Source organism: Colletotrichum destructivum, chromosome 5 (genome assembly GCF_034447905.1).
Source record: "Colletotrichum destructivum chromosome 5, complete sequence".
Classification (NCBI taxonomy): Eukaryota; Fungi; Ascomycota; class Sordariomycetes; order Glomerellales; family Glomerellaceae; genus Colletotrichum; species Colletotrichum destructivum.
Window position 1 is genome coordinate 137,202 of NC_085900.1, and position 26,642 is coordinate 163,843.

A 26,642-nucleotide genomic window follows, 5' to 3' on the forward strand; every position below is an offset into this window, starting at 1 on the left:
CGCATACACAGCGTGGCACCCTGGGCGGTTGGGGCTCCCAAGGTAGGAAAGTCGCTCGCCCATGCTCGGCCGTGTCCCGTCACCTCTGGCATTTTAGCGGGCATGCCTCGTGTCATTCCTCGGGGAGCGTCCGCGTAGTAAGTTGTGGAGGCCGGGTGATGGTTGATGTTTGCCTGGTCATGTTTTAACAAAAAAAATAAAAATAAAAAAATAAAAGAAGGGGGGGAGGTCCCACACGGTCGCAATAACGGCCTTTTTAATTTTGCTTTATCGCTTCGGGCCGGGTTCCTTACAGAAGTTTGACAGGGTATCGGTGATCTATGCGGTGGAACTCGAGGAAGCGGCCACCTCTACATGGGGAGAAAACATCACATGGAGTTGTTCCAGAAACGGGCTCCAAGAGAATTGTGCCCCTCGAGCGATTCCTCCATCCCTATGAACTACGGACAAATCTTTTGTCTGCAAGCAGTTAGGCGGGAACGCCTCCAAGAAAGGGCATGCTGCTGACCAAAGTTGCATCCCGTCGAAGAGGAGGGGGGATTCTGGACCTCATTTTTGGGGTGGTATTCCGGCCGTTGAGACATGCGTTGAGGGATAATGCGACTAATTAGTGTAGTGGCACCGAGAACGGGACAGCAAAGGCAGGACCAACGGGGATCAAGTGAATGCCTCGCTGAGGCTTGGCTCCGTATACGGCTGTGGAAGTGATGCAAGGCCAACGATGACGGAGGCATCGGAAATGGAATCATGATCTAAACCAAGAGGGAATCCGGCTCTAGATGCCAAGTGGGGATAGATGATGCCCTTTCAGCAGCAGCTTATATCTGTGAAGAAGCAAGCAAGGGAAGAAGCAGGCAAGGGGAGAAGCAAGCGAGGTACGGTAGTTGGAAGAGACTCTTGAGGCAAATGATTCGAAACATGTCTGTCGTAGCTATGCCGGCCGGCCGTCCGGGCCTGGTCCGAGACTTGATTTCACTTGCACTGCTTCTTTTCCTCGCCATCTCCCTCGCCCTCTCGGACGTTTGATGGGTTTCCTCGCCCCGAAAATCACCACCTCACCTCACTCTGCGCTCAAGTGCCATGCCAGCATGGTCAACCCTGCCTATATTCAACCCACCCCCTTCCCAACCTGCCCTGCGGCAAGCTCCAAGTCCTTGCCGTGGAGCCAGGGTGTGGGTGCGGGTAGTAGTCGACATGCTACGCTGCAACTTGGCAGCCATAGCCCAGCCGCCCCGGTGTTTTTTCCTCTGCTTGTTCTGCATGCATGCATGCATGCACATCTTGAGTGGAGGGGAGGGGGAGGGGTTCAACACGCTCGATTTTTTTGATTTTTTCTTTGAGGGGGGTTTGGTTTGATTTTCTTTTTGTTCCCAGCCTGGGAACGGTTTATTTTCCCTCGAATTCTTACATGGATTTCACATCATATCGTCCTGGCCGGCATGTACACGTACCCTTGGCCGGCGCGCCGTCGACCGCCTCCCGCACCTCCCCTGCTCCTCTTTCTTTCCCTTGCCAGTGACTCCATGCGGACAGGTGCTCCGATCAGGCGCCAGGCGTGATTTGATGGCGTCAGGTCCTCCCGGTAGAGGAGCAGGAAGGGTGGAAGACGTGGAGGTTCTCCATCCTCGTCCAAGTCCGAATTCCTAGGTGGTCTCCGCGATTAAATAAAAACAACATACAAAATAAAGCTAGAATCCCCCTACCCCCGTTTCCTCTTCAGATCCTACCTCCCCCCCCCCCCCCCCCCCGGTTCAAGTCAAAATAGCCTTTCCCGTCCGGTCTTGTGCATTGCGTATGCCTGGCCCCCTTTGTGCTGCCGTCATCCTTTGTCGACGCCCAAGAAGCCAACGGGCACTTCTCGTCATCAGATTCCGGTTGCTCTTCTCTTTTTTTCTTTTTTCCCTCTCGGCCCCGAATCGGTTTCTCAAAGGGGGATGATCACGAAGGGGATTCCATCCAATCCCTTGATCAAAGGCCACCGTTGTCGTTCTCCGTACGCAAAACATCTTCCCCGCGCTCATATTAGCTGGGGCACCCTAATTATCATATTTTGTTATTTTAAGTCATCGCGAGGAATTTCCTACGAGAACCGCCACGTGTGGCCGTACCTTACCGAGTTCCAACACTCCTCCATCTTGGTGCCGCACACCGCTCCATGTTGAGGTGGTATTTTGAAGAGGAAGTCCAGAAATCAAGACAGCAAGAATTCGTCGAATTGTCGCCAAAGCACAGCTGTGACGAACCCGTCAACGGCTTCATTATCGACTCGTACTGAAAGTAACACCGCGCCTGCCAGTTTTATCACGTAACTCCGGTGGCTGTCACCGCTTCCTTCATGGGCGAAGACGTTGGAGCCGCGACCGGAGACCCTGGCGTTGGCGACAGCGGCGGACTCGGGGTGGATGATGCCAGTGTGACGAGGGACTGTGGGGACTACAAGGAACGGAGGCGACACTCCCGTGCAGCTGCTGCCGAGGCCAAAGTCATGAACGACGACAATTATGATGACCAATACGACGGCTCAGATGCCTGCTCGGATTTCAGCTCCGTCTCCGTCGACGAGCTGCCGCCTATCCGCGCCTACGGTCACACCTACCACGGCTCAGGTCTCCTGCTTATGCCCAACGACGAATCGGAGCGTGCCCGCCTGGAGATCCAGCACCAGCTGTTCAAGCTATGCCTTGAGGGCGCTCTGACTGCGACGAAGCTGCCGACGGACAGAGCCTTCAACGTCCTCGACATCGGCTCCGGCACCGGTAACTGGGCCGTGGAGATGGGCGAGCAGTACCCCCTGGCCAACATTATGGGTGTCGACATCTCCGCCGCGCTACTGCCCACGACGGTCCCGCCCAATGTCGTCTTCGAGGTTGAAGACGCCAACGACGACTGGGCGCGCGAGAAGAACAGCCTCGATTTTGTCCACATGCGGAACCTCGTCGGTGGCGGCATACCGGACTGGCGGGCACTCTTCCAGCAGGCGTACGAGCACCTCAAGCCCGGCGGTCAGATCGAGTTCTCCGAGGTGCGGACGAGGTACTTTGACCTCGTCGATAGCAGTGGCGACGAGCCCACCGCGCCGACCGAGGAAGAAAAAGACCACGGCTCCATGACGGCATGTCGCGAGTTCGAGATCGGGTTTGCACAGATGGCGGCCATCGCGGGTGTCGACTTTGATCCCATACCCAAAATTCCTGCCATCCTGTCCAGTGTTGGGTTCGAGAGGGTGGGACGCTGGTCGGATCTGGTGCCTATACAGGCCGTGGGCCACGACGAGAAGATGGTCAGGAAAGGGGCCCAGTTTGCCCAGATGCTCGAATATGGTGAGGTGTTTTTTTTTTTTTCGTGCTCCTTAACGATTGTCATCTTTCCACTGGATCGCCATCTAATTGTTGCTAGGGTTGGAGAATTACTCGCTGGCCGTGTTCATCAAGGGGGGGTGGGATGAGAAGGAGACTCGGAATCTCCTACAGAGAGTCCATAAAGAATCGCGAGATACGGCAAATGAGGCATACGGCAAAGTGTGAGTCTGCAACGAATTCGAATTTGTTTTTGAAAACCGACGGCTGACACTTTTCTAGATCTTTTGTAACGGCCAGGAAACCAATGCAATGAGGTGATGTTGAAATGACCCGCGCTCTCTCTACACACATAGACATATATCCTCAACGGCAAGAATCATACAATAAGAATAATGACCTCCCTATCGTCCTTCTCTGCTTCCAACTGGCATCCGTTCTCCAAATCAGACTCTATGAGATCTCATCTTCCTGTCACAACTCTTGCCTCGTATCTTGATGCCTGGCCCAACTACCTGACTTGGTGGGATGCTACCAACCCCCCGCGGTCAGTCGGTCGGTTATTGACCGATGCTTTGTTCAAGTCGGGCTCAGGCGGCCCGAATGTCACTCGGGCTTGCGCCAGTGTAAACCATTGGATTCCTAAGCACCTCGAACCTCTGCAACCCTCAACTCTCTCTGCTCTCCCATGGGCCGAGCCCCCATTCTCCGCATTACAGCTATGCTAGATACAGAACAAGGCGATCGGTTAGACTCGAACTATCATGAACCGAGCGTAAAATCCCGCCGCAGAAACCCCCGAGGAGCCTTGATCCCTGGAATGTTTCACTCCCCGTCTGCCGTTGCATGTTGGTTGTAAGGACAACCCGCCTTGGTCGAGCATCGGGGTAAACCGGGGCTTGCGCTCTCTCAGCTTGCCCCATTGACAACTGCATTGAGTTTCTTTTTCGCCAGAACCACATTTTGTTAGACCGTGGCCACTGACCGAGGTAGCATTCACCGCGTGACACCGATGAACAGCATTGAAATAGGTTTCCTTGCCTGTAAACATGCCGCTTTGCTTGCCATGCGGGGAAGCTCCGCAATCCATCGCCGACGCAGCGGTTAACCAGGGGAGTAGATCAGCGTACCACATAAGTGTGGACATCGCTGCATCAGATGGATGTGAAATCATCAAGCTTTTCTTTCTGACCTACAAACTTACTAGGCAATTGACCGACGATAGAGGCTATGACAACGTCAGGGGGGGTAACCGAGCCGCGGCCGCCCACAAGCAGAATCTCAAAGCCAACAGATGAGACCGATTGACTGCTGAAGCTTGAATCATGGTCACTGCACTTACATACACTGGGCCCCCGTCCCATCAGTCGTACTGGGCCCCTTGTCTACGATACCTCCAGGCGGCAGAAAGACTTACGCGTCCGTTTGGTAGCAGACCATTGGGTTCCCTGTACGGGATACCAAGTTCAAACGACTTCACTGAACGTGGGGGCGTCTCCAGCACGGCGGTGACGCCTTCGTAAGGGAACTTTCCGGCAACAAGGCCTAGGATGTGCCACTAGAAAACGGTCTCGTCCTGCATGCCAACCCCAGATAGTTTCTGTCACGGGCGATTCACCAACGGTAACGGCATCGTTAACATCGCAACCTATTATTCGGCTTCATCCTACCGTACGCCGTTGAGCTGGGGAGCAGCGATCTCCTCGGCCAAGACGTAATCCCGCACCGCGCCCTTCCAGTCGCTGATTCTCACGTCCTTGATCTTGACCACGATGACCCGTACCTCTTCGCCGGCCACGAAACATCCCCTGCCACCGTCCTCGGCCTGCACGCTGGGGTTGAAACTCTGTCCCTCGTCAAAGGTGTTGTTCTCGAGATGCGCCTCGCGGTAAAACTTTTCTTCGTCGGACCCGTTGTCCACTAGGCTAGCGGTGCCGTTGATGGTGGCGCTGATGCTGGAGACTGCGGCGGTGTTCAGGTTCAGAAGGAGGGAGGCGAGGCTGGAGCGGTGCTCGGGCCCGGGGCTGCCGCCAGAGAGACGGCGGCCTGAAGTCGGTGGGCGGTGGGATGACCCTACATGATAGCGGTTAGAAAGATGGAGCGCCTTCCTCGACAGCTTGGGGGTATATCATACAGTCGTGGACCAACAGAGAGACGTTAGGATTCGATAGGAGGTTCTGCGTCTTTCTCGAGGCGGGGTTGGTGGTCATGACGATGACTGGTGTGGACGAAAAGTCGGATGACGGGAGGTATGTGTAGTTCATGAGGGAGACGTTCGGGATGTTATCGGTACATGTTGCGAGATGGAGCTATCAGACGCAGTGGCGACGGCCCATGGTCAGCACAAGGTGCTCTTCACGATGCAGCTGCAAGCTCAACGCGGGGCAGAGGAGAGCGGATTTCGGAACGTACGAATCGGGCGTTCTCCAAGCATTGAACGACCTCCTGGGGCAGGGTGGCGGTGACCTGTTTGTTGGTATCGCCGGCCGAAGCCTCGTAATTGAGAGGGACTTGTTGCTCCATGATCGGTCGGGTGAAGTTGCTTGGCGGGTTGGGATGGTGATGCTGTGCGCAGTATCGAGAGCTTCTCCAAACTTGAGCGTTCCTGAATCCGGCTGGGCTGGAAAGGAAGGATGGGCAGACAGATACAGACATGGCCCCGTCATGTGCTGACTAATGCGGGGCAGCAACGGTCAGTGTTCCATCTTTTCTGGCGGGATGACGCACTTCACCTAAGAAAGGCCCATGCCACACCCGTCCTTATCTTATCAGGCGGCAGGACATCCGAAATGGAATCCCCCCACTGATCTTTCGGTGGACCACTGGAATCCGGGGTCGCCTTCCAGCGGCTTTCCAATAAGGCACGGCTATTATCGGCACCACCCCCTTCCAGAGACAAGTGAGCGCGACAAGCCGAAGCAGAGCTAGCTGCTCGAGGGCTCGGGTCAACGACCAGTTCGGCCTCTGCACTTTTCTCGTTCCATCATCGACACCCTAACCTCTTTTTTATTCTTTGTAAAGATCTCAATTGACCCCCAAACTTGAAAGTCCAGATCCTCCAGTCTTTCTTTGACTTGTCCAGCATGCGTTCAATGAAAGCCAAGCACCGGCTTGTCCGACCCCTCCCTCGTCTCCTTTCCTCTGCCGCCGGCCAGTCCGTCCCGGCCTCGAGCCAAATCACCCCGATCACCTCCCTATTGATTGCAAACCGCGGCGAGATTGCCCTGCGAATCCACAAGACTGCCGATAGGCTGGGAATTAGGACAACTACTCTGTACACGGATCCCGACAGCTCCAGCCAGCACGCCGCGTGTTCCCCGCATTCCCTGGCTTTGGGTGATGCGAGAGCCTACCTGGATGGCGAGCGTATCATTTCATTAGCCAAGAAGCACGGCATTCAAGCCCTTCACCCTGGATATGGCTTTCTCTCTGAGAATTCAAAGTTCGCCGAGAGATGCGAGAAGGAGGGCATCGTCTTCGTCGGGCCTCCGGCGCAAGCCATGGCTGACATGGGCGACAAGGCACGAAGCAAGGAGATCATGACCGCCGCTGGCGTGCCCTGCGTACCAGGCTATCATGGTTCGGAACAAGGGGAAGAGCAACTGCTGCAGTATGCCAAGAACATCAAGTTCCCCGTTCTACTGAAGAGTGTCAAGGGTGGTGGTGGAAAAGGCATGCGCATCGTCTTGACGGAGGACGAATTTGCCGCCCAGCTCCGCAGTGCCCGCGCCGAAGCACGCGCCTCGTTCGGCGAGGGCGGTGAGGTCATGCTGGTGGAGAAATACATTGTGCGCCCCCGCCACGTCGAGGTACAGGTCTTCGCCGATAAGCTGGGCAACTGCGTAGCTCTTGGAGAGCGTGACTGCAGTATACAGAGACGACACCAGAAGATCCTCGAGGAATCGCCGGCACCGGACCTTGATGACGAGACGCGTCTCGACCTCTGGGAGAAGGCGAGGAAGGCCGCCTTGGCCGTCAACTACGTAGGCGCCGGCACCGTCGAGTTCATCCTTGACAAGGACACCGGCGAGTTTTACTTCATGGAGATGAACACCCGCTTGCAGGTCGAGCACCCCGTCAGTGAGATGGTCACCGGCACCGATCTCGTCGAGTGGCAATTTCGCGTCGCCGCTGGCGAAAAGCTGCCCTTGACCCAGGAAGAGATTGTGGAGAACATTAAGCAGCACGGCGCAGCCATTGAGGCTCGTATCTACGCTGAAAGCCCCGAGAAGGGGTTCATGCCTGACTCGGGAAGGTTGATCCACCTGACCACGCCGAATACCAACGAGGACATTCGCATCGACGCCGGCTTTGTTCAGGGCGACACGGTTTCGGAGGCCTATGACGGGATGATTGCCAAGTTGATCGTCCGTGGTAAAGACAGAGAGACTGCCATTCGCCGGATGGAACTGGCTCTCCGGGACTACGAGGTTGTCGGTCTCAGCACCAACATCGAATTCCTTAAGAGACTTTGCCGGTCTCCCGCCTTCATCGAGGGAGATGTCGAGACAGGCTTCATCGAGAAGTGGAAAGAGGAGCTTTTCAAGCCGCGACACATCCACAGCGAGGTCTTTGTACAAGCTGCTCTCGGTTCGCTGTCTCCCCAGCTGGTCCATGGCCCTCCTCATGGCGGCAGCCTAGGGTTCGGCGATGCTAGCACGTTGAGCGAGCGCAAGTTTGCTTTCAAGGTCCTTGACTCCTACAGCGAAAAAGAGGGGGAGGTGGTGGAGGTGAGCATCACGCAAAAGGCCCATCAGCTCTTCGACGCGCGCGTGTCAAGGAAAGGAGAGGAGGCGCCCCAGGTTTTCGAAAACCTCGTCAGCAAATCGATCTCTGGCTCCTCGTCAACAAACGCACTGACGACATTCTTCCCTAACGAACGACTCGAATCCACCGTTGTGCAGAACACGCAGAGCGAGCAGGATACGAAAATTGTAGTGTTTCAGCACGGCATCAAGACGGAGCTTTCTCTACTGCCACCCAGCTGGTTCGAGAAGGCCCTTGGCCTGAAGGAGGTCACGGCGTCAGTGGTAGCGCCTATGCCGTGTAAGATTCTGAAGAACGAGGTAGAGGAAGGGCAGACGGTGGCCAAGGGCTCCCCATTGGTTGTGTAAGTGCGCCGCCCATTGCTTCACTACCATTGCATGGTGATAGCCAGGATCTGACTTGAATGCACAGCATCGAGTCCATGAAGATGGAGACTGTTATCCGGTCACCCCAAAACGGCGTTATCAAGAGGCTGGCGCATAAGGAAGGAGTAAGTCATGAGGTCTCTCGGTCTCGGCAGCTGACAACTAACATAACCTAGGATATCTGCAAAGCTGGAACTGTTTTGGTTCTTTTTGAAGAGGAGGCTAATGAAGAGTCATGAATGGGTATCTGGCTGCATGATGATATACAAGACACAATACTCAATTTGCCGAGTGAACAGTTTAGCAATTCGAAAGCTTGACAATTTTGACTTCCTGTGACAGGATTGCAGTTTGTAGCGCTTATGCAACCACTTGACTGAAGTTTTCAAGATACCTGCCCAGTTTCTCCAAGCCGGTCTTCAAAACCTCCGTACGACACACGTAACCGAATCGCATATGCCCCTCAAAGTCAGTTCCGTCTCCAAAGCAGGTGGATCCAGGCATGATGAGAACTCCTGTCTCTTTAAGAACCTCAAGACAGAACTCGTCATCACGCACAGGCTTTCCATTCTTCTCGAAGCGGATCATCGCTGTCGTGCCAGCAGTGGGTTTGACCCAGGAACATAGCAAGCTGTGTTTCCGCACAAATGCATCGAGCAGCTCCAAATTATTCCTTGCGAGGTCGGTGTTCCTCTTCAGCAGGTTTGGCCTGACGGCATCCGAGAGAGCATACCCAGCCACCCTGTCGTCCAGCTGCGACACGCTTATAGTCGTGTAGTTTCTGGCGTTTTTGACGGCCTCGATGACCTCGAGGTCTCTGGAGGCGATCCAGCCCAAACGGATACCTGCGAGCGAGAATGCCTTGGACATGCTTCCCGTGGAAATTGTTTTGTCATACCCCAGCGACAAGATGGATGGGGGCATACTCTCTCCTTCGGAGAGACTGTGGAAGAGTGGGCGGTAGACCTCATCGGCCATCACAATAATGTTCCGTAGTTTCGCGAACGCCACGATGTTTTCCAGAACGGGCAGTGGGATCGTGGCACCAGTAGGGTTGTTGGGATTATTGATGATGATCATCTGGCCGAACCATTAGTTGGCCGCTCTAGCAGTTACCTTCTTGGGGATTGCCTTACTTTCGTGTTGTCTCGCACAAGGCTTTCCAGCTCTCGAACGTCCGGGATATAACCGTTCTCCGAACTCAATTTCCAAAGGGTCACGTCTGCTCCCAAGCTCTTGGGGACCTCGTAGAGCTGTTGGTACGTCGGGTACACGCAGACGACATGATCCTTGGGACCAACAAGGGTGAAGAGAGTGAGAAAGTTAGCCAAAATGGCCCCCTGAGTGAGGATAATCTGGTCACTCGGAAGGGGACCTGAAACGTCGTTATCGTAGAGATTCGCGATTTGCTGGCGGGTCGTCTCCGAGCCGTAAATTGCCCCGTAGGTCATTCGCCGAGTCGTGATGTCTAGAGGTCCGGCAGCCGACTTTTCAGTGGATAATTGTGTAAGCTCTTGGATGGAAACAGATTCGCAGCAGGTCTCGGCTATATTGAGAGCACCGGGAGTGGTCTCCAGTCGATCCATCCACTCCTCCACTACAAAGGGTTTAATCTGGACCATCGTGGTACTTTTGACGAATTTTGATACAGGCTGACGTATGTGAGGTCTGGTATCCAATTTTTCAACTGAACTGATTATGGAACGAAGGCGTCGGTTTAAATAGACCCCGGTTGATAACGCTCATCATCAAGTTCGCGGCTTCTTGCCCTACAGTATACGTACTTGTAAGGCGCGCCCTTGCAATGGGGCAGACTAACGAGTTACATAATTCTCCACATCTACACAGAAAATCACAAGGACAGTAGCAGTAGTCCGAAACACCACGATATCTTCACCGCATCGGAGAAATAACATTTGATGAATTATGCTTATCTTCAAAGGGTGGTGCTGCTTTACTGCCACAAAGATAGAAGCCAAGCGATGTCATAGGGATTTCTTAGCATGCAGGATGCTGCTCCCCACCTCAACAAACGCAAGGAAATGGACAGATTGATCAAGCCTTGTGGGCTTCAAGCTGTCTACAGAATGTGGACTTCTCTATTATATAACATGCTTTATTAGACGAACCTGATAGTGACCCTAACAACTAGGCCCAGCAGGGCAGTCTGTAATCATGAACTGCCAACTAGCTACCTAGGAAGTCTTCCAGAACTGTTTGCATCTGGTGCCCTCCATCGGCCTCCCAAACCACTGCTTAGTACAACATCGCACTTACAAGGTTAAATCTCACATAAATATAGCTCCACAAGGATTGATAGCATGTTTTGAAGGACATCATTCGTTCTGACTTCTGACCATGCTGAACCTCAAGACGACAGTCATGACTTGCGGATTGTCACGCTGAATAAATGGCAAGTCTTCACACAGGCAATTCAGTAATTAGGCCCGAATTTAATCGGAAAAAAAGTTTAAGAAATCTCTACACTGTGTCTTTCTGAGAGATAGTCCAGTAATGGTAGCTACAGGTTTCTCAATCAACACAATAGGCCACAACATGCCAGTCCGTGCCAGTCTCGGGAATCCACATCAGCCAGTCGCTTATGTTTCGATTTACAGAATTTATTTAAGCTTGCCATTTTAGAAAGCTGGCTAAAAGATAGATTGGAGGACCTTGAGCGCTGGTTCTCAAGGTTGCCCCCAAAACTCGCATGCCCACGGTCCAGCGCGCTGCGGCAAGTCGCAGGCTGGCCGTGAGCTTTCCCCTCTCGATTGCCCCATTCACGCACCTCTTTGGACATAATTCTTGAAGTATTATATTTATCTAGAAACTTAATAAGATCTTGCATTCAGTGATTGGATCATTGAGACGCGATTGGAAAGGTAGCTCCTTGGAACGACCATCGGTCACAAGAACTTATACCATCAGCAAGGTTCACATCATGCGCCTCACAGCTGACCCTGAGGGACTCGGAGACGAGAAAGGGGGATTTATAATAACTACACAAAAGTTGCGAGCTTTCCCTTTTTCCTCATTTTCTCTCTACATTCCAACTCGGATCGCACACAATCTCGACACATGAAAAGGCGGTACCACCGGCTACAACCAAGCAAAAATGTCAACAGTTCACTCCGCGGACAAGACAATGTAAGCGGCAAAGCCACTTGTTGCTGTTAGTGATATTGACCAACCATTTCAGTCATCAGAACAATACCCTGGGCGCTGAAGTTGATGTTAGCCATAAGGAGCATCCTGATCACGGCAAGCTCGATGACAGTCACCAGACGACCGGCGGGTGAGTTGACTTTGTGCAAGCTGAGATAATTCAACTGACACCTTCGTACAACAGGCTTGGAAACCCCTTGAGAGACGTACCTCGGGACCGACTCAAAGCTGAAGCTAGTCTGTTTGCAGTCAGCCTCGGCTGGCCGAGCGAAATCGGCTTGTTCCAGAAAGCAGCATTGGCAGCACAAAGCCCGACGGCATTTGAGGATATACCGGAGCTCACCGAGGACGATCGGTCGGTTTTAAGGAATGAATTCGAACACTGCTGGAGGCATCCTTTTGCACTCTACCTCACCATCGCCATGAATTCGATCAGTGCAGCAGTGCAAGGCTGGGATCAAACAGGTTCCAATGGGGCAAACCTATCATTCCCGCAAGCTTTTGGCATTGAAGATAAGGGACAAGCCTGCTTAGCATCTGGAACATGTCAGAGAAACTCGTGGATCATCGGTGCCATCAATAGCTCGCCGTACATGGCTATATGCCTTGTGTAAGTCTGTACTGATACACCCAGATGAAGCCACACTGCTAACAAACGAAGCGCTTGCTGGTTGTCTGATCCAGTGAACAACTGGATAGGTCGGCGAGGCGCTATTTTTGTCGGTGCTATCTTCAGCATTATTGGGCCAATTGGCCAAGCAATTTCCCAGACTTGGCCACAAATCCTGATATTTAGAATCCTGCTTGGAATGGGCATGGGCTTGAAGGAAGTCACTGTTCCGGTGTTCTCTGCGGAAAGCTCGCCATCTAGCATCCGTGGGGCTCTCGTCATGTCCTGGCAGCTCTTTAGCGCATTCGGCATCATGCTTGGCTTCAGCGCAAACCTAGCTGTTGCCGGATACGGTGACATTGCCTGGAGGCTTCAACTTGGCTCCGCCATGTTACCTGCTGTGCCACTTCTGCTGGGTATCTACTTCACACCCGAGTCCCCGAGATGGCTGTTGAAGAAGGGCAAGTACAGGAAGGCCTATGCATCGCTCCATAAACTCCGAGGGAACGACCTTCTCGCAGCCAGAGACTTGTACTTGATCGATGCTCAAATGAGCATGGAGAAGAATCTCATACAGGCGCAGGGATTCGACAAGAGCAACTTCTTTAAAAGATGTGTAGAGCTGTGGACGGTACCACGCAACCGCCGTGCAACTCAGGCATCTGGCATCATCATGGCCGCTCAGCAGTTCTGCGGAGGTGAGTCCATCTTCCATTATGCAGCATAAAAGCTATCGCTGATCGGCTACTCAGTAAACCTCATGTCTTTTTACTCTTCCACTCTGTTCGAAGAAGCTGGAGCAAGCAAAACATCCGCTCTCTTGGCCTCTTGGGGATATGGCATGGCCATGTTCTTGTTCGCACTCCCAGCCCTGAAGACCATCGATCGATGGGGTCGAAGAACCTTGTTGCTTGCGACGTTTCCCAACATGTGCTGGGCGATGGGGGCTGCTGGTCTGGCCTTCTACATCCCAAAGGACAGCCAGGCGCACCTTGGAGTCATCTGCCTCTTCATCTACCTATTCGCAGCTTTCTATGGCCCGGGTGAGGGGCCATGCGCATTTGTATACTCGGCCGAGGTCTTCCCTCTGTCACATCGCGAGGTTGGCATGGCTTGGGCTGTGGCGACCAACAATTTTTGGGCCATCATCGTCGCCCAGACGTCTCCACCTCTGTTGCAAGCCATCGATCCTCAGGGAGTCTTCTCTCTTTACGCTTTCTTCAACGTTATTTGCTTCATCCTCATCTTCCTGTTTCTTCCAGAGACCAAACAGCGCTCACTTGAAGAGCTTGATGGCGTATTTTCTATATCCACTCGACGGCATGCATCATACCAACTCAAAGAAGTTTTGCCTTGGTGGTTCAATCGGTACATCTTGAGGAAGGGGTTGGAGCCTGAACCAAAGTTGTACGATTTTGAGATGGTTGAAAATGTCGAGTCGGGCCCAAGGTTGTGAGGCAGAAGCCACATTGACCTGAAATGTGTGAGCATTTAGACAGGCACTGGATATCACATTCATCTGTTTTTGAACGTGCAGTGTATACATTTTCTTATGCGTCAGTTCTCAAAGGTACTTTCTTTCTTTTTGTCAGATTGTTATTCGTCGAAGACCCCCTATGCTCGCTACCTGCTGTCATTAATACTATACCACTCTTGCTCCCACAACTAAGCACACGTTTCTGGTGTGCACACCTCATGGGATTCGGAATCTTAAATTCGCTGTTGGTCTCCCTCCCTCAATCGAGCGATCGAGTAGGTAAAAGTGTTTCTGTTCGTGGTGGAAGGTGATGTATATCGTCCCCATTTTCCCATATGAATCCGGCTGAGCACACAACATCCACATTTTTTCATGATGGGTACGGACACCTATAAGCCACAATTGCAGTACGCCAATTGTAGATCGATTCACTTTTGCGCCATCATCACACATGTCAATCTATTTTCATGCCAGCAAAGTGACATACCTCTGTTTGAAACGGAAGGACAATCTGATTCAATTTTGAACGTCTCCATTTTGTCAAGAGCCCGCGAGGAAGGACCCCGAAAACAGCATGATCCTTGTTTGCGAACCGAATCATAAATGCTGAAGGCATTTGGTGGATCGTCTACCACTTGCAAGGAGCTGCTTAGGGTTACTAGTAAGGCGCCCAAAAGTAGACCTTGAACACAAATGGTATCGGAGTGTAACCAAAGGCCGGCCACAAGCTGGAAAATTGCTCTCATTGGGCTTCGGGGTCCTTCTTGGGTTCCGTTCAGTCACAACCGGCAGCAAGACGGCTTTCGGAGTCCTAGCGTTACAAGCCTGTTTGAGTTCTGTCAGGCGGTTGCAAGGGGGTGTGGTTCACTATCTTGTCTTCAAACCCACGCTCAGGACTCACGCATGGCAACCCTGTAAGACGAAATAGAAAAACACTGGGCTTTAATAGTCTCTTTGGTCAATCTCACGTTATTACATTGCTCTGTGGCTGTCTGAAGCCTGTGCTTTGTGGTTTGTAAGCGGCGTAGGACTTCTGTGCGTGCCGTACACACAGCGTTAGCGAGTTTTACTGGTCATCGTCTTCACTTACATCCGAGCCCTACATACAACGGGACGGAGATCGACATGGCCGAAGAACGGAAACTAGTATTTTGTAGCCTGGGTATTCGCATAGTCGTTCAGATGCAGTGGTGCCTATATGCCGTATTTAGCAATTCCAAAATATCAACTCAAGGCCCACGAGTCAATGCGGCTGTCAGCACGCTTCTTGGGACCAAGTATATGAGCAACGACAACTCCAGCTTTCAGTTTGAAAAGAACTAACTTCCATATCAACAACCTCTACTTTGAGTTCGTTTCAAAAACAAGATAACACCTACATTATGGACCATCGACTTACGATGCATAACGAGACCAGGGTGGACTCCCACCTCAACGATTTGGTTGGAGATCGCTTCGTTGTGTGTTTCACTACCTTGGTCGTCGCCCTGCTCCTTTCTCGCATCTTTACCAAGCCCGTCATCAACCTCCCGGAGTTGAACCCCAAGAAGCCGTTCGAATTCACGAACCGTCGCCGACTCGCCGAATTCTTCCAGCATAGCAAGGAGATTCTCATTCAAGGCCGAGAGCGCTTCCGCAACAAGCTGTACAAAGCGTACTGTGACTGGGGTGAGGTCATTGTCGTTTCTCCTGAGCACATTGAAGAGCTCAGAAGTGACTCACGATTGAGTTTCATGGTTCCAGCAAATGATGTAAGTTTAAGTCAGTGGCTATCAGGCACTCTTGATGCTAATTACCCTGTTTAGGATACTCACGGCTATATCCCTGGTTTTGACCCTTTCCAACTGGATGAGCGCCTCGCCAAGCTTGTGACGAAGCACTTGACCAAAGCACTGAGTAGGTTCAAAGGCCGCTTGTAGCACCATGACAACCTGTTGAATATGTACTGACGCATGGTAACAGCAAAACTTACCGCGCCAATTTCCAAAGAGGCTGCTTTTGCCCTTCGCTCGATCTTGACAGACTCATCCGGTAGGTTAGGCTGTTGGTCACCGAGTTGCTTCGATGGATATTATCCCAGATACGCGAGGCATAAAACAACTGAGGCTAACTGATTGATAAAGCGTGGCATGATATGAATCCGAAAGAAGATCTAGTCCGCCTCGTTTCCCAGATGTCGACGAGGATCTTCCTGGGAGAAGAATTTTGCAGGAACGAAGCCTGGATCAATGCATCAGGAGACTATACTCTCGCTGCATTTGAAGCCACTGACCCCGTCAGAATGTGGCCTCGTCTTCTCCGCCCGGTTGTTCATTGGTTCATGCCAATCTGTTGGGACCTCCGACGCAAACTAGCAGATGCCCGCCAGATTCTCGAGCCCTATATGGCAAGTCGCAACGCGATAAAAGCCGCCGCTCTGGCCAAAGGCGAGCCATGCCCATTTGACGACCTCGTTGAGTGGTGGGAAAGCGAATACGGCCCCTCAAACAACCACGTCATCAACCAACTGACCCTCACGATTGTGGCGATTCATACGACCAGTGATCTTCTCCAGCAGACGATGATTGATATTGCAAAGAACCCGGAACTCTTTGCGCCACTCCGAGAAGAAGTCGTCCAAGTCTTGGGCTCGCAAGGTCTCAAGAAGACTGCGCTGTATAACCTCAAACTAATGGATAGTGTGTTCAAAGAGTCGCAGCGGCTCAAACCTGTCTTGCTCGGTATGTCGAGAGAACTTTCCATCAAATCAACAACGCAAATCAACGGGGGCAAATTCTAATCCAGCCACCTCTGCTACAGGAATTTGGCGGCGGCAGGCTCTTGCAGATGTCGAGCTTTCGGATGGCTACGTTATCAAGAAGGGCCAAAAGGTCATCGGGAATAGTACTCACATGTGGAGTTCGGATTACTATACTGATGCCCATAGGTTTGACGGGTATCGCTTCATGAGGCTTCGCCATGCTACGGGGGGCGAGGATTCGGACAGCAAAACGGCGCACCTGGTAACGTCAAGCACCCACATTTGGCCCCCCCCCACATTTGGCCCCCCCAAAAACGAGGGCATTCCCACCAACATCAGTATGTTCAATTAATTACTGACTAGGCCTAGATGCTACTACAATACAGCTTTTAGCTTCACTAGGTATATTAGACTCGCTAGATCCATCTGTAATATCCTCTTTTTCGCTAGCCTTAACTTAAGCCTTCTAGATGTCCTTAATGTTAGCAAACTTAGTGTTTAGATCTAGCTAGACTGCCTTTCTTTTCCTAACTGCAGTGCTTATAACCTTTACCTGCAGAAGCTTTAGCTTATGCTAGGCAGTAGCTAGCTTATATGCCTGCTTACTAAAGCCTTTTTTTACCTTTATAAACAGAAGGCGTTAAGTAGAGGCATTATTATCTAGCTCTATAAATAGCTTTAGTTAGCTAGCTAGATCCTTTATCTTCTTTAGCGTTAACTATACTACTGCAGATAACGCAGATACTTATCCTTTAGCTTCTTTACTTCTAGACTGCCCTTTGCAAGCCTAATCTAATAGCCCTAGTGTTAATAGGAGCATTAAAAGGCTTATAAGGGGCTTAGCTATAGAGATAGGCTATAGGCTAGTATATTTCTAACTACTTTTAATATTATCTATTGTTAAGCCTGCTAAATAAGCCTTCTAATAACAGCCTATAAAGTTCCTCTTGCCTATAATAGTAGAATTATTCTACTAACTAAGGTATCTAAGCTCCTTCCTATAGGCTGCCTTCACAAGGCTAAAGACTAACTAGTTAAGTAGCTAAAGGATATAGGAGGTATGTAGTAGTAGGAATAAGAGATAGACGTTATTAATATAATATATCTATATAAATTCTGTTGTTATGTAACTCCTATAGCTATTAACAACTAGTAGTCTAGCCTCCTTACCCTAGGAGGCAGTCTAAGGGATAGTCTAAAGGATAAAGACCTTCTGCAGCTATTTAACTGCAGTGTTATCTGTAGTCTATCTATTTTCTATTGCAGTAAACTGCTATCCTTTATAAAGGCTAAGATCTAGAGGAAACTACTGCTGCTAGACTGTCTTACCCTTATATATAATAAGGGGATTCAGGGTATAGCCTATAGCAGAGATGCACTTAATAATAGACACCTATGCCCTTAATCTAGGCTGTTTCTTGCAGACAGACTTTATCTCAGCCATCCCCAGCACCAGCCCATTAGATCCCTAGCCCTTAAGGATACTAGTCTTATCTATGTTATATCTATTAGCTAGTTTAATGCCCTTAATCTCTAGTATAGCAAGGAGTTTAAACTAGTCCCTAATAACCTTAGTAGATGCTCTATTAATACATCTAAAGTCTATAGGGCAACTTCTCTAGACCTTAATTAATAGGTTTCTTCTTTTAAAGCCTTAGATCTATTGCTTTCCTAAAGGATCTGTATCCCCCATAGTATAAAGGATCCTTTCTGCAAATACCTTCACCTGCTAATAGGTTGGAGCAAGCCTAAGGGCATGCTGGATTTACACCCATTCAGCCAGCTTAGCCTCCTAATCAGGGGAAAGCCTCTAAAGGTCAGAAAATGCAGCTGCCCTTGCTTAGGTGCCTTAAAGTTGATGACGAAGTGTTAATCTTAGGATCCCCTATTTAGAGGATGCCTTGTAGATAGACTAGCCATTAGCAACAGCATCTAAGGCCTAGTTAACCTTATACTTAGTGTATTAGCCTATAAGGACTAGAAAAGGGTATATAGAAAAGATGAAGCCATTCGGTTAAGAACTGTGAATGTTGTGATGTGATGAAGTTGGAGAAAACAGGAGGCTGGTGGTGGTGGTGAGGCATTTTTGGGGGGGCCAAATGTGGGGGGGGGCCAAATGTGGGTGCTTGACGTTAAGCACGAGCTCGAAGCATCTCGGTTTTGGACATGGACTGCATTCCTGCCCTGGACGCTTTTTTGCGGCAAACGAGGTCAAGATTGCGCTCTGTTACCTTCTCCTCAAGTATGATTGGAAGCTGTCTGAGGGTGCCAAACCAGACTCGAATTGGACTGTATTTGGCATGACTATCATTCCAGATCCCAGCATCAAGCTCATGATGAGGAGACGGCAGGAGGGGATTGACATTGACTCTTTGGAATCTTCGGAATGAAAGACTTCTCATGTGGAAAAATAGAGAAAGGATCAAATTGGTTTCTCACAGCACTTGTCTTTCTATGTGTATACCATGCCTCCGTTAGCGCAAATGGTATCTCCAGTGACCCAACGAGATCTTTCTTCGCACAAGAACACAACAATGTCGGCAACATCCTCTACTGTGCCGCATCGAGGGTCAGCAGGAACCTTTTTGTTTTGCTCCTCCATCCTGGCGAGATGAACGGGTCCCGCAGCCCGGTACATGTCGGTATCGACCGGGCCGGGATTGACTGAATTCACCGTTACTCCGTATTTATGACCGAGCTCCGTTGCCCAAACCCTAGTGAGCCCCTCAACGGCCGCCTTAGATGCAGCGTATATGGATTGTGTTGGGTAGCCTCCTCGAGCGGAAACTGAGGACAGGTTGACAATGCGTCCGCCCCGATTGATGTGTGGTAGAACAGCCTGAGTCATGAAGATAACGGCCCTGACGTTGACTGTCATCAACCGATCGTACTCTTCGATTGTAACTTCTTCCAAAGGCGCGTTTCCTCCAAGACCCGCGTTATTGACCAGGATATCGATTCTTTCTGTCTGAAATTCCCTCAAAGTGGTTTTCAGCAGAACCAAGGGAGCCTCGGGCGAGGCCATGTCGACCCGGACGCAGACTGCGCGGGCTCCAATCGCCTGTACTTCCTTCACCAAGTTGGCAGCGGCTTCCTCGGACGACGGGGAAACATAGTTGAAAGCTACCTACATGTCGTCAGCAATACGTAAAGAAGAACGTCTCTGGGCGAGACTACAGCACTTTGATAACCAAGCCCTCAAAGGTTCAGAAAGCCAAACAGGGTGGTGTAAACGCAGAAGGGAGATGGATAGGCCTACGTACACTTGCTCCCTGTTTGGCCAGTGCCAGTACAATACCAGCTCCGATGCCGCGAGCTGCGCCCGTTACAATGGCTACCTTGCGTTGAAGAGACATGATGTTCCTCTGCAAATTCTCAGGAATTGTAGTATAATCTGTATAAGTTGCGAAAGATTACCTTGACGGAGGTGAAAGAACTAGGTGAGCGTTGTGCGCTGGCGATGTATAAATAGTAAACGGTGAATGCTCGGGCTCATCTTCTCACTGAACTTACCTACTCCCTTCAAGGTAATGCGTCGATAGAAATTCCCAAAATCAAACGAAATGTGGATCACGATTCGTAGTTGGGGATGTCCGTGCTCGAAGCATCGTTCAAGCGCGCGGGGTTACTATGAGCAGGGAATTCGCCGTCGGAGAATTCGCCGTGTCTTTGAGCAACGGAGTGACCACCGAGTGGCAACATGCCAAAGGTGTGGGGTAATGGTGGCTTCACCGAGATCCCTACATCCCATCCCAGTAGTTGTAAGCCACCTGCTCATGGCTGCAGCCTCTCGGAATGTTCATGGAGTGGTAGGAGGGGTGGGAGGGGTAATGAGGTCCGGGCAAATGTTATGGTATCACCTTGTGGGCTCGGCGAGGTTCTTTATCACAGGTATCACATCCCAAAGGAAAAGCAGCTGATGGGCTTCTGTAGTCGGTTTTGGTTCACAAGCCTACCTAACATCACCTCTCGACTGGCTTATTCAATACACTTTCTACAAATCATTCTCATGTGATTGAATCGCCAAGCTGGCCAGCCCTTTATGTCGAACACAAGTTACACAACTACGGCCGAGGTTCTCACTCGGAAGCCTGAGAATATAGCTGTATACACAAACCTTCAACATGAGCTTTACCTCAAACAAGTCGACTTGCCGACTCCAGGTGTGGGGGATTGTCTCGTTCACGTGCGAGCAACGGGCATCTGCGGCTCTGATGTTCACTTTTGGAAGGCAGGCCACATCGGCGAGATGGTTGTGACGGGGGAGAACGGTCTGGGCCACGAGAGCGCTGGTGTGGTGATTGCGATCGGTGAAAACGTCACCAAGTTCAAGATCGGCGACAGAGTGGCACTCGAGTGTGGAATTCCGTGCATGAAAGCGTCCTGTTTCTTCTGTCGGACGGGCAAGTACAACGCATGCCCGGACGTAGTCTTCTACTCGACGCCCCCCTATCATGGAACACTGAAACGATATCACGTTCATCCAGAGGACTGGCTGCATCAGATACCCGATAATATTTCCTACGAAGAGGGATCCCTTCTCGAGCCGCTCTCCGTGGCTTTGACAGGGATCGAGCGCTCTGGTGTACGTTTGGGAGACCCAGTTGTCATCTGTGGCTCGGGGCCTATTGGCATCGTCACTTTGCTGGCTGCTAACGCTGCGGGCGCGAACCCGATTGTCATTACGGACATCAACGAGACCAGACTGCAGATGGCGAAGAAGGCTGTCCCCAGAGTCCGAACGGTTCTCGTTACTCCAGGAAAAGAACCACTCGCAGTCGCTGGAGACGTCAAGCACGCTCTGGGTCAGGAAGCCAAAGTGGTCATTGAATGCACTGGTGTTGAGTCGAGCGTCATCACGGGCATCTACGTGAGTAGCCCTCACCCAGAATTTTATGATGAAGGAGTCTAACAGAATCACACGTACAGTCCTGTCGATTTGGGGGCATGGTCTTTGTCATTGGGTGCGGAAAAGACTTTGCGACGATACCGTTCATGTACATGGCTGGAAAGGAGATTGATTTGCGATTCCAATTCCGTTACCGCGATATCTACCCCCGAGCCATCGGGCTTGTTGCCGAAGGAATAATTGATCTGAAGCTTTTGGTGACCCACAGATTTACGCTTGAAGAAGGCGAGGAGGCCTTCAAAATAGCTTCAGATCCTAGTGGTCTGGCGTTGAAAGTCCAAGTCATTGACGACTGAAAGGCGTACTTCCGAAATTGAACAGAGTCACTCAAGGGACGTTGCTTCAGGCTTGCTTGAACCCCGAGGAAGCAGGGATGGGATTGTAAGAAGGTATCTTTTAAAATGCAATAGAAGTATGATCTGCCCTTTACAGTTCCTGCAATACCGTATCGGCTGGTTCTTTTTAGCACTTGACAAGACATTCCCGCTCAGACTAACAAGGCGCATATGCCAAGTCTTGACATGGCTTGTCTCCATGTTGGAATACCCTGCACAGCAAACTGGTTTTGATCTTTCCAGCTCTCCTTCAAAATGCGCTGTACTGTGTCACAATTCGTAAATCCGGCCCCTGATGTCTCAAGAACCTCTTCGATGAGGTTTTCGAAGAAAGATTGCTGCTCTGAGTCGGCCATTGCTCCAGCGACGCAAATCGGCCACGGCATGCCTCTTATAGGCACGCCTTTCGGCACTTTCTGCAAAGCGTCAATAACTTCGGTAACAGCTTCGTGAATTATCTCGGAGGGTTCTCCGACATTGACCAATATTGCACGCAGCTGGACTAATATAGCCGTAGCAAAGACCCGAGTAACTGATTGTGAGGCGATTGCTGCCGTAGACTGTTGGAATGTTTTTTTAACCCCACCACTCTGGGAACTCAATTGTTGGGGATGGTGGTATGACCTACCTTTTCTTGGACGCCTAAATACCCAATCCCGTCCTCGATTCTCTTCCTTATGTCTGCTACTCGGCGCCTCATGGCTCTGGGGTTCGGCTCCGCTCCTTGCGCTTCTAGTGAGGCAACGTCACCAAGAGCTAACATGGCCCAGTTCTGGCAACCCATGACACAAGAAATATCGATATCCTCATGACCCAGCCATCTCTGATATGGAAGTTTTGGCGACTCGCCTGTGGAAATGCACGACAACAGGTCAAACCAAAGCAGCTGAGACATGTGGAACCTGGTGGCGGCATTGACTATCCTTTGGAATCCAGCATCGGGTCTTGTCGAGATCAAAGGATCAGTCACGGCGCCAATGCTTTGGAGATCGATCTGACTAGCTACCGCTACGAGAGCCTTCAAGTGTGATTCCCAATTGGATGTACCCCCTTGGAAAACCTATGCAACCCATTCAAGTCAGCAGGGGGTGAACGAAGGGCAAAATGGGGTCCAAAAATGCGGTTACCTCAAAACTGATGAGGAAGGTTCCGCAGGTGAGAAACTCGACGCGGTACTCGGGATGACTGTCGAATCCCTCCATCTCACAACGGCTGAGAACCTGGCGTAGTTCTTGCATGGCGTTTGTATGATGCCGGATGAGCTCGGATTCCATCTCTTCTGTCTTGCTTTGCGATATTGTATGTTGGTGGAGGGCAGAGAGGGTGAAAGCGGCATGGCGCAATGGCCCCTTTTTGTACAAGAGCCAGAACAGCCATCCCCTGCCTCCCTGTGCTGGTTTGTCTGCGTAGTAGGCGTATTGAAGGGGGAAAATGTAGTCGAGGTAATACATGATGAGCTCGGCCTCGCGAAATTCCGAGCCTTCGTGTGCGGACTCCGTTGCCTCAATCGAGCCACTAGCCGAAGACTCCTCAAGAATTCTAGAGGCCCGCACAGAAGCAGCTTGCGATTTTCGAGTCCGGCGAAAGTTCTGTTTGACGGCATGCTTGATCCGCTGCAGTTCGGCCCGGAGCTTGGGCGGATCTTTCATCCACTCTGGTTCTGTACCGTACCCATGACACTCTATGTGTCGATCTGTACATTCCTTGCACAACGGGGAAGTTTCATCGCATTTCCTGTGGCGGATACGGCACGTCCAGCAACCTCCATTGCTACGGCCCAGCGGCTTTGGCATCGTGGGCGGCCGTCTGCAACTTCAACCAACTTCGGTACTCGATATCGCCTATTCCGCGAGTGAAACTGTTTTCTGGGAAGGTAATGTGCCCCTGCGTCAAAGAATCTGGGCCGCCATGTTGCATTTGCCATCAGAAGAGTTTTGTCCGTGTTGCTTTGTCGACGTTCCTGTAGTCTTCATTCGATTCGGCTAATCTTTCCCAGCCCCCCGCGTACGCAGCGCCAGCACCAGAACGAGACCCCACACCGTTCTCGGCTCCGTTCTGGGAAGGAATCTCGAGCCGCTTTCAGGGGAGGAAAGTCGAGACGAGACATTCGCACTTAAAAATGATTGAGGACAATCACAACCACATCTTCCAGAGAAACCTATAATTGTTACTACTGCCTTCCTTAATCCTTTTGCTCTCACGCCTAGTTCACTTGAGCGTAATTTTTCCGGACCTCAGCCTCAAACTATGCTATGTAGCGAACTGCTTAGGGCTCTTGAAGGCATGCTTCAATGTAGACGCCTTTCACTTGCATTGTGAGCTTTTGTCATAACTATGACTTCTGGCCATACATATACTGGTCAAATTATAGATCCTCGCGTATTAATGTTGAATTATGCATATATTGAAAAGCGAGTAAACTGAAGAACCTTGGACCATCTCATTAAAAAAGATGCAAGTGGTTCGATGGGGGCTAGTAAGTGTATAGATGAACATGGAACTCAAATGTCAGAGTGAAAACCCGTTGTTACAGCTTCTTTTTCTCATTCGTTTAAATCACTCAAGACATACCATTACATGTCAATCAGGTTCGAGAGGCTTCCTAACGCAGAGTGTATTTGTGAACAGCCAACAAGAACCTGAAATCATCACTCCTTGTCTTATAGTTCAGGCACCCTGACAGGCAAGTTGGGAAGAAAAAGAAGTGTTTTACCGTTTACATAACGTAAGATTATTCTGCATTCTGTCTTGCTCAACATGAATATCACTAAACACTCGTCGAAAGACAGACAAATCAACCCATTAGTACACAGCCCAGTACACCCTTCACGACTAGCACACCCAAGCTGTCTCAAGTTCCGATCCCCGCATCTTCACTCGCGCTCTTGAAGCATTAAAATTAGCCAGTATTGCACGGCACCATCTAAGCCTGGTTGACGCTGTTGCGACGGTCACGGAAGTGATCTCTGGCCTTATCGCGGGCGGCGCCGCGCTCCGGGTCGGCGCAGAAGACATAGTTGCCCCTGTTCCTGTCGCACAGAATGTTGATGCGATCTGCCGCATGGTTAGCCATCAGTGTCGTCTGTCTTTCTGGGCGTCTTACCGTAGGTGATGATCAGGTCTTCGTTGGCGGCGCAAAAAGCAATGTCATCGCCCTTGCAATTGGGGTAGTGGTTGTCACGGCCAAAATCATCGTCGTCGTCGCAGCGGTCAGTGGCAGTGACCGCATCGCGTCGGCCGTAGCACTCGCAACGTCTCTCTCTAAAGGCGTAGTACTGGTTCAGGCCGCATCGCTGGAGTCTCTGCCACTCCCTGGCGAGCTCGACGGCCAGCTTTTGCTGCTCGCGAATCGCGCAGAAAAGTATATTGGCGCCATCGTTGTAGCAGAGCTTGCTGTTGACGTCTGGTGCTACCAGTTAGTAGAGTCCAACCCCAGAAGAAGCAAACAGGAACATACCGTATTTGACAAACTCATTTACCCCGCGTCCACAGTAAAGGTCATCTCGATCATCGCGGCAACGGCCTCGGCGGAAGACCTCAACATCTTTCTTGGGCTCCTTGTCCTTGGGAGCATCAGCCGGCATGGCAGCCACGCAAGAGATGCCGGTGATGGCGGCGATGAGGATTTTGGAGTAGAGCATCTTGATGGTTCGGAAAGTGGCGAGAGAGGGTATCAAAGACCGAAGATGGGTATTAGTCGGAGGGGTATTAGTCGGAGGGGTATCCTGAGCTTGAAGGGATTGCTTGCTTGTTTGTCTGATGAGGGGAAGAAGATTAGGACATCGTGGGCAGGAATGGCATCCTTTATAGTCGATCAGCTGGGGAGCACTATGGTATTTGTTTGGTGCATATTCACCCATTGTGGACACCGGGCGTTGATTGTACACACTCAGCAAAGTTCAACCCTGATCGATGACATGGTCTAACGACGGTGCTGCTAACGACGGCCATTCTTCCCGATACTTCCGCAGCCTTCAACCTCCAGTCGCTAAACAAACAGGGTTTGTTTGGCTTTCACCGTCGGCTTGGGTACCGATGGCATTCCAATTTGCTATTTCCCTTTCAGACGAGTTAGGTCGATAGGGTGGCATGAACCCGGTGGTTGTCCCTGATAAAATGCGCATATCCCGAACCAGGAAGCCAGGGTTATCTGACTATGCCGGAATATGAGTATGAGTGAAGTCCAGGCATTGTAGTGGTATGCCTATTGCCTGATGTTGTTCAAGGGAATTCAAGGATTCCTGGCCAGCCTGAGCAAAGCTTCAAACTCCCATGTGGTTTCTGTTGTTGTGGGTGTTGTGCCAGTCAACTCTAATCGGGCGACTCAACGCCGTTTGCATGGAGCAGCCGTGAAATGGTTGCAACCTTTACAGCCGGCTGTACTTGAAGCTTTGGTGCGTGCCAGGATGGAAGGTGGAAGTAAAGGCATCAAGTTGGAACCATGACGTTGGCAGCCTTTCAGCATCCGAAAAGGGGGTGGGGCATAATGCAGCACAATGAAGAAAAGCTTAAGTTCTTACCCTTGGTTTTATCATGGCTGTAGGAACGACTTCACGTTATGCCAACTTTCTCTGTGATTTCGAGACTCGCTGGATATCGCAACAAGTAAACTTGAATGACTCTTGCAAGAAGTGGCCTCGATATTGAGAGAATCAGCGAAGCAGTTTCTGAACGCGGGTCATGATGACCCTGGAGAAGCATCGAGGATGTCATCGAAGTTCTTGATCAAATTCACGAGGAGCAAGAGGGTGCATGGATGTGGTTCTGGTCACTGCACGCTCCCGTAATCGTGTCAAATTTGGAGGACGCTTACACGCGGCAGAATTGTCAATGAGGAACTTGATCGGGGTTGATTGAGAATCCGCATGCATGGGGTTCTCCGTCCGTAAGATCGGACGTCGTTGCAGGTGGCGGATACACATCCGAGGGGGCCGCAGACTTTACCCGACGAACTTTCGAACTCCCCAAAAGAGAGATA

At 51.0% G+C, this 26,642-nt stretch overlaps 10 protein-coding genes across 10 annotated transcripts; 5 read left to right on the forward strand and 5 right to left on the reverse strand.

Moving 5' to 3' along the window:
• Positions 1-1,748: 1,748 nt before the first annotated feature.
• CDEST_07627 (Putative S-adenosyl-L-methionine-dependent methyltransferase superfamily) lies at positions 1,749-4,294 on the forward strand. The gene is made up of 3 exons (XM_062923786.1): positions 1,749-3,320; positions 3,397-3,520; positions 3,579-4,294. Exons 1-3 carry the CDS (start codon positions 2,336-2,338, stop codon positions 3,610-3,612), a joined length of 1,143 nt encoding a protein of 380 aa, XP_062779837.1. The 5' UTR covers positions 1,749-2,335; the 3' UTR covers positions 3,613-4,294.
• Positions 4,295-4,962: 668 nt separating this feature from the next.
• On the reverse strand, positions 4,963-5,819 carry CDEST_07628 (Putative pyridoxamine 5'-phosphate oxidase, FMN-binding split barrel; the record flags this gene model as incomplete). The annotated part of the gene is made up of 3 exons (XM_062923787.1): positions 4,963-5,369; positions 5,431-5,605; positions 5,709-5,819. 3 exons carry the CDS (start codon positions 5,817-5,819, stop codon positions 4,963-4,965), a joined length of 693 nt encoding a protein of 230 aa, XP_062779838.1.
• A 443-nt stretch (positions 5,820-6,262) lies between these two features.
• On the forward strand, positions 6,263-8,768 carry CDEST_07629 (Putative biotin/lipoyl attachment, biotin carboxylase-like domain, rudiment single hybrid). Its single transcript, XM_062923788.1, has 3 exons — positions 6,263-8,406; positions 8,475-8,553; positions 8,605-8,768. Exons 1-3 carry the CDS (start codon positions 6,380-6,382, stop codon positions 8,665-8,667), a joined length of 2,169 nt encoding a protein of 722 aa, XP_062779839.1. The 5' UTR covers positions 6,263-6,379; the 3' UTR covers positions 8,668-8,768.
• A 16-nt stretch (positions 8,769-8,784) lies between these two features.
• Positions 8,785-10,055, reverse strand: CDEST_07630 (Putative aminotransferase, class-I, pyridoxal-phosphate-binding, aminotransferase, class I/classII). Its single transcript, XM_062923789.1, has 2 exons — positions 9,565-10,055; positions 8,785-9,508 (listed from the first exon to the last, which is right to left on the reverse strand). Exons 1-2 carry the CDS (start codon positions 10,048-10,050, stop codon positions 8,789-8,791), a joined length of 1,206 nt encoding a protein of 401 aa, XP_062779840.1. The 5' UTR covers positions 10,051-10,055; the 3' UTR covers positions 8,785-8,788.
• A 1,083-nt stretch (positions 10,056-11,138) lies between these two features.
• On the forward strand, positions 11,139-13,659 carry CDEST_07631 (Putative major facilitator, sugar transporter, major facilitator superfamily; the record flags this gene model as incomplete). The annotated part of the gene is made up of 5 exons (XM_062923790.1): positions 11,139-11,180; positions 11,515-11,723; positions 11,778-12,203; positions 12,255-12,901; positions 12,956-13,659. 5 exons carry the CDS (start codon positions 11,139-11,141, stop codon positions 13,657-13,659), a joined length of 2,028 nt encoding a protein of 675 aa, XP_062779841.1.
• A 1,403-nt stretch (positions 13,660-15,062) lies between these two features.
• CDEST_07632 (Putative cytochrome P450) lies at positions 15,063-16,459 on the forward strand (the record flags this gene model as incomplete). The annotated part of the gene is made up of 4 exons (XM_062923791.1): positions 15,063-15,431; positions 15,486-15,576; positions 15,643-15,711; positions 15,804-16,459. 4 exons carry the CDS (start codon positions 15,063-15,065, stop codon positions 16,457-16,459), a joined length of 1,185 nt encoding a protein of 394 aa, XP_062779842.1.
• A 2,356-nt stretch (positions 16,460-18,815) lies between these two features.
• Positions 18,816-19,952, reverse strand: CDEST_07633 (Putative short-chain dehydrogenase/reductase SDR, NAD(P)-binding domain superfamily). Its single transcript, XM_062923792.1, has 3 exons — positions 19,838-19,952; positions 19,684-19,785; positions 18,816-19,547 (listed from the first exon to the last, which is right to left on the reverse strand). Exons 2-3 carry the CDS (start codon positions 19,774-19,776, stop codon positions 18,873-18,875), a joined length of 768 nt encoding a protein of 255 aa, XP_062779843.1. The 5' UTR covers positions 19,777-19,785; positions 19,838-19,952; the 3' UTR covers positions 18,816-18,872.
• Positions 19,953-20,462: 510 nt separating this feature from the next.
• CDEST_07634 (Putative alcohol dehydrogenase, zinc-type, GroES-like superfamily, NAD(P)-binding domain superfamily) lies at positions 20,463-21,625 on the forward strand (the record flags this gene model as incomplete). Its single annotated transcript, XM_062923793.1, has 2 exons — positions 20,463-21,290; positions 21,350-21,625. 2 exons carry the CDS (start codon positions 20,463-20,465, stop codon positions 21,623-21,625), a joined length of 1,104 nt encoding a protein of 367 aa, XP_062779844.1.
• A 191-nt stretch (positions 21,626-21,816) lies between these two features.
• CDEST_07635 (Putative zn(2)Cys(6) fungal-type DNA-binding domain, fungal transcription factor) lies at positions 21,817-23,457 on the reverse strand (the record flags this gene model as incomplete). Its single annotated transcript, XM_062923794.1, has 3 exons — positions 21,817-22,224; positions 22,293-22,724; positions 22,792-23,457. The coding sequence occupies 3 exons, from the start codon at positions 23,455-23,457 to the stop codon at positions 21,817-21,819; spliced, it is 1,506 nt and encodes a 501-aa protein (XP_062779845.1).
• Positions 23,458-24,587: 1,130 nt separating this feature from the next.
• On the reverse strand, positions 24,588-25,305 carry CDEST_07636 (uncharacterized protein; the record flags this gene model as incomplete). Its single annotated transcript, XM_062923795.1, has 3 exons — positions 24,588-24,718; positions 24,768-25,067; positions 25,122-25,305. The coding sequence occupies 3 exons, from the start codon at positions 25,303-25,305 to the stop codon at positions 24,588-24,590; spliced, it is 615 nt and encodes a 204-aa protein (XP_062779846.1).
• Between the last annotated feature and the right edge of the window lie 1,337 nt (positions 25,306-26,642).

What these genes read in the sequence shown, in the direction of transcription:
- CDEST_07627 (XM_062923786.1), top strand. Translation starts at nt 2,336, where the DNA reads ATGGGCGAAGACGTTGGAGCCGCGACCGGAGACCCTGGCGTTGGCGAC. An exon ending in TGCCCAGATGCTCGAATATG is followed by an intron (nt 3,321 to 3,396) that starts GTGAGGTGTTTT and finishes AATTGTTGCTAG; the next exon opens with GGTTGGAGAATTACTCGCTG. An exon ending in AATGAGGCATACGGCAAAGT is followed by an intron (nt 3,521 to 3,578) that starts GTGAGTCTGCAA and finishes ACACTTTTCTAG; the next exon opens with ATCTTTTGTAACGGCCAGGA.
- CDEST_07629 (XM_062923788.1), top strand. Translation starts at nt 6,380, where the DNA reads ATGCGTTCAATGAAAGCCAAGCACCGGCTTGTCCGACCCCTCCCTCGT. An exon ending in AAGGGCTCCCCATTGGTTGT is followed by an intron (nt 8,407 to 8,474) that starts GTAAGTGCGCCG and finishes TTGAATGCACAG; the next exon opens with CATCGAGTCCATGAAGATGG. An exon ending in GGCTGGCGCATAAGGAAGGA is followed by an intron (nt 8,554 to 8,604) that starts GTAAGTCATGAG and finishes AACATAACCTAG; the next exon opens with GATATCTGCAAAGCTGGAAC.
- CDEST_07630 (XM_062923789.1), bottom strand. Translation starts at nt 10,050, where the DNA reads ATGGTCCAGATTAAACCCTTTGTAGTGGAGGAGTGGATGGATCGACTG. An exon ending in TTGTGCGAGACAACACGAAA is followed by an intron (nt 9,509 to 9,564) that starts GTAAGGCAATCC and finishes TGGTTCGGCCAG; the next exon opens with ATGATCATCATCAATAATCC.
- CDEST_07633 (XM_062923792.1), bottom strand. Translation starts at nt 19,776, where the DNA reads ATGTCTCTTCAACGCAAGGTAGCCATTGTAACGGGCGCAGCTCGCGGC. An exon ending in TGGCCAAACAGGGAGCAAGT is followed by an intron (nt 19,548 to 19,683) that starts GTACGTAGGCCT and finishes GACGACATGTAG; the next exon opens with GTAGCTTTCAACTATGTTTC.